An 11973-nucleotide genomic window follows, 5' to 3' on the forward strand; every position below is an offset into this window, starting at 1 on the left:
GGAGGTAAAGGTGGGAAGTCAAACCATTAAGGGAAATATGTATTAAAGTCAGAGTTAATTTGTTTTTTTGGTTTTTTTTTAAAGTGTTGCTGCCATAATGCCAGCTTGTTGTTGTTTAGCCATTTAGTCGTGTCCGACTCTTCGTGGCCCCATGGACCAGAGCACGCCAGGCACTCCTGTCTTCCACTGCCTCCCGCAGTTTGGTCAGACTCACGTTGGTAGCTTCGAGAATACTGTCCAACCATCTCATCCTCTGTCGTCCCCTTCTCCTTGTGCCCTCCATCTTTCCCAACATCAGGGTCTTTTCTAGGGAGTCTTCTCTTCTCATGAGGTGGCCAAAGTACTGGAGCCTCATCTTCAGGATCTGTCCTTCCAGTGAGCACTCAGGGCTGATTTCCTTCAGAATGGATAGGTTTGATCTTCTTGCAGTCCATGGGACTCTCAAGAGTCTCCTCCAGCACCATAATTCAAAAGCATCAATTCTTCTGCAATCAGCCTTCTTTATGGTCCAGCTCTCACTTCCATACATCACTACTGGGAAAACCATAGCTTTAACTATACGGACCTTTGTCGGCAAGGTGATGTCTCTGCTTTTTAAGATGCTGTCTAGGTTTGTCATTGCTTTCCTCCCAAGAAGCAGGCGTCTTCTAATTTCGTGACTGCTGTCACCATCTGCAGTGATCATGGAGCCCAAGAAAGTGAAATCTCTCACTGCCCCAGCTATCTAACACAATGAACAAAGGACGCTGCCTTAAACATTTTGTAAACTGCTTCAAGCGGTATATAAAATGTATTAAATGAATAAACAAAACTAAGTCAAGCTGCTGGTCCATTTAGCTCAATATTGTCTACACCAGTGGTTCTCAACCTTTTTTTGGCCGTGCCCCACCTAAGCATCTCTAAAATCCTGAATATAACATATAATTCTTATTATTCAAAAACTGAACTCCTATTCACGTGGAGGAAGCCTAAAAGGCCATTAACTTGGTCAGAACAAGCTTCCAAAGAACATGGCATCCATGAAAGGGGATAAAAAAGGACAGTTGAATTGCTGAGGAGGACATCACTAAGAAATTGTTTAAAAAAATAACAATAATAATTTGAAGTGATATGAAAGAAATAGCAAATAAAGTTTCAAAACGTAGAGAACTGAAATGCATAAATATAAAATGATTTTAATGGAAGCTTTTCCACTAATTTTTATATACAGTAGTACCTTTGTTCTCAAACACCTTGGTACTCAAACAACTTGGAACCCAAACACTGCAAACCCGGAAGTAAATGTTCTGGTTTGCGAACTTTTTATGGAAGCCGGACGTGCTCCGTTTTGAGTTTTACGCTGAGGTCTGTCTGTTTTTGCTATTTATCTTGCGTTTTTGTGGCTCTTTTTTTGTTTTGTTTTTGTGACTGTGTGGAACCCAGTTCAGCGACTGATGGATTGTGTGACTGTAGCGCATTGTTTATGGATCAGTGGTCTCGTTAGAGAGTAAAATTCACGTTGATTTGCTGTTTTAGGGGTTGCTTTTAAAAGTCTGGCACAGATTAATCCACTTTGCATTACTTTCTATGGGAAAGCGCGCCTTGGTTTTGGAACGCTTCAGTTTTGGAACGGACTTCCAGGACGGATTAAGTTTGAGAACCAAGGTACCACTGTACTGTATGTGAGGCCCCTATAACCATAAGAAATGCAAAAATAAAAAATCACTGTTAATAACTCATTCTCGAATTGCCGCCCTTAAAAATCAGATTCATACCAGAGGTATCTCCATTTTTAGCTCTGCTGACCTCCAGAATAGCCAGCGGTAACAAGTCATCCCATCTCTTAAAGAAGAGCATTCATCCCAGGAGAATATGCAGAGTTTTACCGGTAGTTCCAGTACTTTAGGCTAAGTTATATTAGATTAATTGCACAGACTTTCTGCCAAAACATCCATTTTGCACGCATTCTCCCTCTAAAATATATATTTTCTGTATGCTTTTCAATGCATTTTCCTGCTAAAGTGCAAATTTTTGTATGCATTTTTTTAACCAAAACAGCACCACCATAATCAGAGAAGCGTAGGAACCAGCTCCTAGGGACCAAGGTCCCTTTGCCCCACCCCATAAAAATATTTGAGGGGGCTGCCCCCCCTGAAGTTGATGGGCATTGCCATTCAAATGGTATGATCCATTATATGGGCCAGGGCTTACATGCCCTCCCCGAATATTTCATTCAGGTTGGCAGGGGCATAGGAAAGGGGAGCGGGGGGGGGGCAGTTCGCCCCAGGTGCCATCATGGAGGGGGGGTGACAAATTATCAAGGAACAATTACTAACCTACTAGCGTGGTTCATAAAAAAACTTTGTTTTTAAAAATCCCTGTTCCAAAGGTCTTATCTTACTACAGTAGGGATTGTATAGCTATATATGAAATTTCATGCATATCAGTTAAAATCAAAGTGGGGGGGATGACAAGAAATTTTCCACACCGGGTACCACCTGACCTTCCTACGCCTCTGCCCTGGTGTGGATCAGCAGCTGTGTTCTGATGTACATCGAAGTTCCAAAAATACATTCTGCCTCTGTTTCTCCTCTACTGGTGCAAAATATTATTTGCTACATGCCAAGCACAGGGTCCTGGGAGGCAGAAACCACTGACCCAGCTCTGGTTCCAGGCATGCAGCTTCTGTTCCAGCAACCCCGCAGTCCAACTAATGGCACAGCTCATCCCTTTGAGTTGGGCTTTTTTTTGTACAAACAGCTCCACCCTGCAGCCTGATTGCACTCCCCTTCAATAAAGCTTTTAATTGCTGGGACATAACGTTTAATTGCATTGCATTTAGATTGCTGGAGGGGAATTGGCAGTCCAGCCGAGCCGAGATCAGAGAGCGCTGTGGCTCGGCTAACCGCAGCGTTTGATTCAGCCCTGCGCTCCAGCCCCGACCGCAAAGACTATATGTATATAGTGAAACGACACGATGTGCGTCTGGGAGCAGATGTGTCCGAGTTCAGTGGATTGCGCGTTTGAGTAAATAGGCACAGGGATTGGGCTGCAACCTGAATCCGTGTTGTTTCACTTGGGTTAGGGAAATATTTATTATACCTTCCAGCTCGGTGGGAACCCCGGGGCGGCTCTCGGTAAGGACGTTTGACAACGAAAAAGTTTTAAAACAAAAGAAGCTGCCAGCAATAATAGCAAGGCCAAAGAGCAGCCAAAAAAAGGCCACCACCCCCCTCAAAAGCCAGGAGGAATAGACATACATAGCTGATCGTAGGTCATAGGAGGGACCCCAGGGGGTCATCTAGTCCAACCCCCTGCAACGCAGGAATCTTTTGCCCAATCCACAACCCTGAGATAAAGAGTCTCGTGCTCTACCAACAGCTGCATGCAAGGAGATGCGAGATCATTCTGATATGCTTTCTGCAATTTTCCAATGAGTAGGTCAACTGAGACTCCCGAGGCAGAGAAATCTAAGATCTGGATGCCTTAACCAAAAATGTGCTGTTTGCACCGCCTCTCTCCAAGCCTCCGAGAGAAGGAGGCGCCTGGAGCAAGGCCTCTGTCAGTGACCAAGCACTGACTTTCCTCGTCTGAGGAAACCGCTCTCATACGGTTCCCTGAGAAATGGGATTGATGGTTTAACCACTCTGGGAGTTGTAGCCCAGAGTGAGGAATGGGGGTCTCCTAACTACTCTCAGAACCCTTAGCAAACTATAGCTCCCAGGGTTCTTTGGGGGGAGGAAGACGTGATGGTTAAAAATGCTATGGCAGCTCGCACCAGGCCCTATCGCCCTGCCTGAGCCTACCTCACAGGCTTGTTGTGAAGATGAAAGGCGAGGGAACAGCGTAGCCCCCCAAAGCTCTAACGAACAAGGGTGGGATAAGAACATTGCATTCATTTGTGTGCTTGTTTGCTTATGGTTGCATTTATATCCCACTATTTTCTCCGAGGGTCTCAAGGTTGACCGCTCTTCACTTAATCCCTACAACAACCCTGTGGGGTAGGTTAGGCTGAGAGGCAGTGACTGGCCTGAGGTTGCCCAGTGAGGTTCACGGCCGAGTGAGGAATTCGAACCCAGGGGCCCTAGTCCGACACTCTGAATATGATTTGATCTTCAGGGGACGGGTGTGTTTGTGTAGGGGAGGAATGTTGCATTGAGAGAGGATTACTGCCCCCTCCGCTTGATTGCCTCGGTTGGTTTTAAGTTCTCACCCTTCTCTGCCCGACAGCCGCCGCCGCTCACTTCAGCTTCTGCCAGAACCTTCTAGAACACACCGTGTCGGCCGAGAACCTCAATTACCGCCTGCAGAGGAACTCTGGCAGCAGCCTGACCTGGCACGACGGGCGAAGCCAGCGGTCGGCGGGAGGGAGGACCGTCAAACTCCTGCAGCAGCCAGGAACAGAAGGCTCCCAGGTATGGTCGCGGGCAGGAAGTCTGCAAATGTCGCCGGGATCCACCCCTCGGCAGGAACCAGAGACCCGCTGGTGCTTATTCTCCCACATGCAGCGAAACCGGCCGTGTGCCTGTGCTGACAAGGGTCTGGGGGCCACATGCGGCCCCCAGGCCTCTCTGCAGCACCCATCACCATGCGTGTTTCTGCCTGGGTAGGCAATGCCCTGGAAACCAGATTGCAACTCCTGCCTAGTTGGCTGCAGGATACAGAGGGGTGTGGGCGCATGTTGACAAGCCAGCCAACCGTACATAGGCAGAATTCACGGCCATTGCCCCTCCCACTTTTGCCTCTGGCCCCGCCCACTGGAGTGCAGCTCCTCCCTCCTGGCGCCAGTCAATCCAGATCAGCTGCGGAGTCCTGGGTTGAAAAAGGATTCTGGCCCCAAAGAGGTTCCTCACACCTTAGTAGTCCGTGGAGATCCATGCGCAACAATTGCGCATGCCTGTGCATTTTGTGTGTGCAACTGCTGGAAAGCCAGGCCACGTGCGCTCGTGTGTTTTTGTTGCACAATGTGGCTGGAGCAAACCAACCAGATGGGTGGGGCATAAATAATACAATTATTATTATTATTATTATTACTATAATTATCTGCCTGTGAATTGAGGGTCACATCCACACTGTTGCAGGGGGGGTTGGGCGGGGGAGGGGGTTCAGTCTGGATGATGCCCTGAGTCCCTTCCAGTTCTTGGGATCTTGTGCCCAGTGAGGGCGAGAATGCAATAGGATTCAATTGCTGAAGCAGCACGCAAGCTTCTTTGTAATGCAGTGACCTTCACAGCTGGCCACCCAAGTGTCCCCCTCCTCAGCATCCCCCCCCAAATGAGCTTCCTTGCAGGAGCTGCAAGGAAGTGATGGTGCCCTCCAGGCTAAGGGGTGGGCCTATCCTCCCCTCACCCTCACCTGTTGTGTAGAATAATAGCTGGAGAGTTCATAGAATCATCGAGCTGGAAGGTACCACCAAGTCCAAACCCCTGCAATGCCATGCATGTGAGTGAGTTGAAAACAGGCTGGAAGCTGGAGACACAGAGGCATGCTGGATCCGTGTTGGAACCAAAGCTGTGACTAATGGAGAAGCGAGATCTGTTGGGGTGTCCATGCTGCGAGCCCCTACATCTTAGGCTCAGGTTATTATTATTTATTATTTTTTGAATTTATACTCAGGGCGATTCACAGAATAATTTTTTTAAGAAAGTTAAAAGAACCCTGAACACTTAAGTCCAGTCAAAGGCGACTCTGGGGTTGCGGCGCTCATCTCGCTTTCAGGCCGAGGGAGCCGGCATTTGTCCGCAGACAGCTTTCCGGGTCATGTGACCAGCAGGACTAAACCGCTTCTGGCACAACGGGACACCGTGACGGAAACCGGAGAGCACAGAAACGTCGTTTACCTTCCCGCTACAGCGGTACCTATTTACCTGCACTTTGGGGCGTGCTTTCGAACTGCTAGGTTGGCAGGAGCTGGGACAGCGCAATGGGAGCTTGCCCCGTCGCGGGGATTCGAACCGCCGACCTTCTGATCAGCATGCCCAAGAGGCTCAGTGGTTTAGACCACAGCGCCACCCGCGTCCCTGAATCGCAGAATAAAATCAGGATATAAAACCACAAAATACATAATAGAAATTAAAATAACAACCCAGTAGCCGCCCCCCAAACACACATTATGCTAAATGAGAGCAGTTTTCATGAATGCTTTCACATCAGAAAGCACCCCGCTCATTCCAGTGAATCTTCAGGTTGCGTATATGTGTAACTGAAACCATCTATCCTAAAGACATTCCGCTCTCCGCTGACCTTCATTCCAAAGAAACTGAACCCTGAATAAGTGTGGGAACCTTTGGAATCTCTCACTGCTCAGAGATTGGGGTGGTCTGTGGCTCTCCTGGAAAGGGGTGGATGGAAAGGGGTGGATGGAGAGTTCGGTCTGTAATAGAAGGAGGGAGAAGATGGCGCCGGCCAGAATGTGGCATTTGGAATGAGAGTGACTTTATCCATACAGAGACATTACTTATTATAATCGTGTCTGCTTGCTGGCATATATCAGAGGCTGTGAAAGTATTGGACTGTGAATGCAACTGAATTGTTTTAATTGGGAATTGTATAATTAATTTGGATTTTAATTTGATTGGTAATTGGAGATATATATTGGAAAATCAATAAATATGATTTTTTTAAAAAAGAGATTGGGGTGGTCTGTAACAAGTACCCCACCCCAATAATTTTGGGAACTATAGTTTACTCCTCCCCCAGCTACCATTTCCAGGGCCCTTAAGAAACTACAGTTCCCAGGGTTCTTTGACGAAAGCCATATGCTTTAAGGGTGTTGCACAGTTTCTTTGAAGCCATTGTGGCACATCTGCAGCAGCCCAAAGGAAGCCAAGTCCAGCCTCCTGCTTTTGGGATTACGGAGGTGGCCTTTCAGTCAGAAATAAGCCCCAGAAATACCTGCCAAAAACCAGCTCTTTTGTTCCTTTCCTTCTCGAAAACAGAGCTTTTCCTCCCTAACATCCTTCTTTGAATCTCAGTTCCGTCTTTTGCGGGAGGGGCACTGAAGCAGGGGAGTTGGGTGGGGGACGGCGAGGGGCTAGAAATGCAGAACTGGCTGCCTTCAGCCTGGAAGGAAAATACGGGAAAAAGGGGGGAAAGAAAAAGAAAAAAGCTTCCTTTTAAACCATCTGAAAAATTGCCTCCAGGTGCCAGTCTCTGCATCTGTTCCATTTATGGGTCACGTTTGAGGCAATGTACGCCAGTTTGGGTTGTGGAGAGAGGGAGGGAGATGAGAGTGGCAAATCCAGACCGTTTGCCAATTTGCAAGAAAGAGACTTAGCGTCAAGAATAATGTGCAGTTTGCTTTGGTCTGGGGGAAATTGCTAGTTGCTCTGGGTACCTATTACTCAGAAGTAAGGAGGGTTATTTGGATAACGGTTGCTGTGGGCTTAGCGTCTTTTTCCCCAGGAAGGATGCCGTCACTCTTGGGCGCAGATTCCCTGGACCAATATCCTCTTTTCTCTCTGGGAAATAAGGCGTGCATTTGCTCTGCTCTGCACGTTCGAAAGCCTGCTTTTCATGCTTAAAAACAGAAAAAAGATTGGATTCGCTTAGAGACTCTAAAAGTAGGGCCAAACCGAGGGGTTTCTTTCCGTCCCCAAATATCCCTGACTCAAACAAACAAACAAACATGGGCAGAAACTGGCAAGGGGGCCGAAGAGGGTAACCCAAAGGATCATGGGGTGTGTGTACGCATTAAACACTCAAATTGCTATGCCATGCTGGTACTTGCCTTTGGAGCATGTGCAGAGTGTTTGTGTGCCAGTGTCCATGTGATGTCACAAAGGATCGTGGGCAGCAAGGAAGTTCAGAGCAGCCTTTTAAAAGGAGAGTGTTGTTAGAGGGGAAAGGGTTGTTGTTGTTGTTATTGTTGTTATTTGAATTTATATACCGCCCTATACCCGGAGGTCTCAGGGCGGTTCACAGAAAAGTTCAACATAAAAACCACAAGATATATAATCAAAATAAAAACATCAACCCAATAACACACACACCCCGTACTTGTTAAGAATATTAAGACCCTAAGGGGTAGTGGCAACAATAGAAGCGCTTACATGATTGCTGCTGAACTAACCTGACACTTGTTAAACTTGTATTCTGATTTTTAGGAAAATGTAAATATCTGTACCTGTTGAAAATATTAAGCTCCTAAGGGTTAGCATCGATGATATCCCAATTTCCTGCGATGCAGAATGTTAAACCCTATATTGCTGCACGGAATGACCCCAGCCCGTTTCCCCCCCCCCCTTCCTTCCTGTACAGTATTACATATATGTCTATAGATATATAATAATAATAATAATAATAATAAGTTTTTATTTATACCCCGCCCTTCCCAGCCAAAAACCGGGCTGTTAAGCCACTTGGAGACCTTCAGATAACAAGCAGCTATAATAAGCTTAAAAAGCAGTAACAATAAACAGCCCCAAATGTACGCTGGACCACTGTTCTCTAACTAAGCCCCTTAAGGAGGTGGAAGGAGCAGGCCAGCAGCCTCCTGAGCCCATGGCCTGCGTTATTGTGATCATCTGCATACTGACGGACGTATTGCTTGAGTTAAGAATGCACAGGTGGAGAAGCAAGCCCTCCAGTAGGCCACATCCACAAGGCTTCCCCCCTTTCCAAGGATCCTGGGAACTGTAGTTTACTGCTGACGGAGCTACAGTTCCCTCAACAAGTTCCCAGGAGAGGAAGTGCGCTTTAAATGGATGGATGGAATGGACCAGATTAGTCTCAGAGGAGCACCAGAAGGCAAGCCCACGGCGTCTTCCTGCCTCCTTGACCAAGCTCCCCAAAATAGTTTCCATGTCAGAGTTTGCAAGATTGGCGTCTGATTGCCTTTGCAGAGGAGGAATGGGCAGATGCGTTTTCCAGCCTTGTTGCAATCTCAACAACGCGACTGGCAAAGCCGCCGCCTCCTTGCTAGACTGCGCCAGGCATGACAGAAGCCCTTGCGCAGATCTTTAGGAATTATTGGGCTGTCCCTGTGGCCAAACAGCCCCGTGGTCAATCGGGCAGGGAATTGACCTCAGTCTCTGCTTGCCGGGCTTTTGACTTCTCTGAGGGACAAGCCATTAAGCAGGGCAGCAGGTCTTGACATGCCTGTTGTGCTAATTGCGGCGGCTCCTTAATTGGGTGTGCTTAATTAGCCAATGTTCACACATGCGGAAGTTGGCTGTGGTACAATGCATGTCAAGCGCCATCAACCTTCTGAGCGCTGCCTGGTCCCTGATACTTCCAATCTCTGCTTGGTTTCTGGTTTCCAGGTCCACAGAGTTGCCCTGAGAGATCCATTTTTCATTTATCAACCCTTCTCTGAATGCCTCTGTCTCTGCTGCTCCTTACACAACCTTCAATTGCTACTCTTGCCGGCTTTGACGGTGGTAGTGGTGATTAGTTTTCACGACTGTATTGGGGCAGTTAGACCCAAGTCCCATTTTCAATACTCTTTCAACTTCCTTCCCTCCTGCCTCATGACTTTCAAAATTAACCTTTGTATCATTGCATTTGCCCCTTAAATATTTTATTGAGGGGCAAGGGGACCAGGCCCCATAGCGTTGATACCTATTCACCTGCAAGTTTCAGGGCAGACAGGCTGCCAATCGGTGCATCTTCTGTAGTTTCCTGCAACTTTTTATTTCACAAATATTCCAGGGTGTTTTTCTTCCCCTTTGAGTTGCACTACAGTGCAAGAATGAGGCAGTAATGTGGTAACGCTCCCAGTACATTTCCGAGCACAATTCAAAGTGTTGTGCTGACCTTTAAAGCCCTAAACAGCCTCGGTCCTGTATGAAGGAGCATCTCCACCCCCATCGTTGAGCCCGGACACTGAGATCCAGCACCAAGGGCCTTCTGGCAGTTCCCTCACTGTGAGAAGCAAAGCTACAGGGAACCAGGCAGAGGGCCTTCTCGGTAGTGGCACCCGCCCTGTGGAACTCCCTCCCTTCAGATGTCAACTACCAGACATTTAGAGGACATCTGAAGGCAGCCCTGTTTAGGGAAGCTTTTAATGTGTGATATTTTAATGTATTTGATTTTTGTTGGAAGCCGCCCAGAGTGGCTGGGGAAATCCAGCCAGATGGGCGGGGTACAAATAATAAATATTATTATTATTATCTCCACCCCCATCGTTCAGCCCAGACACTACGAGAAGTGAAGTTACAGGGAACCAGGCAGAGGGCCTTCTTGTTGGTGGCGCCCGCCCTGTGGAACGCCCTCCTGCCAGATGTCAAGGCAATAAGCATCTACAGTGGTGCCTCGCAAGACGAAAATAATTCGTTCTGCGAGTGTTGTCGTATAGCGAATTTTTCATCTTGCGAAGCACCAACAGGAGAATAGCGGTTTGACGGAGGGGGGGGGGAATCATCTTGCAAGGCAAGCCCATTGACATTTTCATCTTGCGAGACAGCCTTCTGCTAGCGAATGCCTTTCGTCTAGCGAGTTTTTCGTCTAGCGAGGCATTCGTCTAGCGGGGCACCACTGTATCTTACTTTTAGAAGACATCTGAAGGCAGCCCTGTTTAGGGAACTTTTTAATGTTTAATGCTGTATTGTGTTTTTAATATGCAGTTGGGAGCTGCCCAGAGTGGCTGGGGAAAACCAGCCAGATGGACGGGGTATAAATAATAATTTATTATTATTATTACGCTGGGGAAGCATCGCAGAACCAACCAATAAAGCAGAATGTGTGGACGATCCAGTATAAATCCACCACAAATGCATTCTTATTGTGTCAATGGCACGATGCATAATACATCTGCCCAAACCCACCTGTCTGGAGGGGCCTCTAGAAGATCTGCACTTCAAGGTATTCCTTCCTCCGTGCATCTGTCCTAGAGCATTTTCAATTTGTTTCATGTCGGGGTTTGGGTGCTGGAGCTCCTCGTGCACAGCCTTGGACTGGTTATGCACGAGGTACCAGTTGCGGGGAAAGCGGCCAGCGTTCCGCGTGCTTTTGAGCACGGTCGCCGGCCAAGTCTCACGATCTGAAGGAAGTTGAGTAAGCCAATTGATGACTCCGAAGGTGTGTGAGTTCCTAATTGCCTTCTTAAGGAAAAGTTGCCTCGTGAAATAAAATATATATATCCTGACTCTGAATAGACGGACCAACTTAAAGAAATTAAAATTTTTTATTTTACTCCCCCTTTTAACCCCAAAGGAAGACAGACACCGGTTGTATCTTTAGTGGCTTCGGCAGAACCCGCATAGGCTCGTCCCCTAAGCTAAGTTCTCCTAAGCTTAAAGTCCCTGCGCGCCCAATCTTCCGCGAGGCTAGCTAAATAAAACTAAAACCGAAATATCTTCCGCGGGCCTAACCCTAGGCTAACCTAAAAGAACCTATCTAGAACTAAACCGAATGATCTTCCGCGATCTAACTCTAACTAAAGAAAAACCCATCCAACCCGTCCAGCCCGCTCCCAATACCCTTAAACTAAACCCTGAACTTAAAAGAACATCGACTGACTAAAACCAAAGAAACCAAGGAAAAAACGAAACCTAAGCGGGGGTGCCTCTGCCTTTTATTATGGAGCAAACGTGACATCATCATCAATGCCTCAACCAATAAAATCACTGTCGCTGCCCTCCAAAAAGGCGGGAAGCAAGTTTAACGCTCATTAACAACTTTGAACATGACCGGAACTATAAAATAAAGGCGGATTAATCTCATAAGTGAACCACACTATTCATTCATGCTTTCACTTTCGCTTTTGTGCGTAGTTATACAAAAAATAGATCTCGAAAAACCTCATTAAATAACTACATAAATATGAATCCATGGCGGATCCGTGAAACGTATTCCGACAGTTTCACTTCCTTTAAATTAAGGCTGCCATACGTCCAGGTTTCTCCGGACACATCTGGGAATCGGGCTGCAAAAAGGCGTCCAGGTGGATTTTTGCTGCAACAGCTCAACAACTTTGACCCTCTTTGGGGAATATGGCAACCCTATTTAAATTGATATTGCAACCTTCCCTCTGAAATAGCCTCCCAAGGGCGG

The 11973-nt window shown here is 47.2% G+C and overlaps 1 protein-coding gene across 2 annotated transcripts in view; it reads left to right on the top strand.

Annotated features, from left to right (window-relative positions):
* SAMD10 (sterile alpha motif domain containing 10) overlaps positions 1-11973 on the top strand; it is a 57035-nt gene that overhangs the window by 25279 nt on the left and 19783 nt on the right. For both annotated transcript variants that reach the window (XR_004426914.1, XM_033153757.1), the window contains exon 2: positions 4210-4394. Coding sequence is in view for 1 of the 2 variants with exons in the window: in XM_033153757.1 (XP_033009648.1) it covers positions 4210-4394 (185 nt within the window). In the remaining variant the exon portion in view is untranslated. The remainder of the gene's footprint in view (positions 1-4209; positions 4395-11973) is intronic.

Source organism: Lacerta agilis, chromosome 6, assembly GCF_009819535.1.
Source record: "Lacerta agilis isolate rLacAgi1 chromosome 6, rLacAgi1.pri, whole genome shotgun sequence".
In the NCBI taxonomy this organism is placed as follows: domain Eukaryota; kingdom Metazoa; phylum Chordata; class Lepidosauria; order Squamata; family Lacertidae; genus Lacerta; species Lacerta agilis.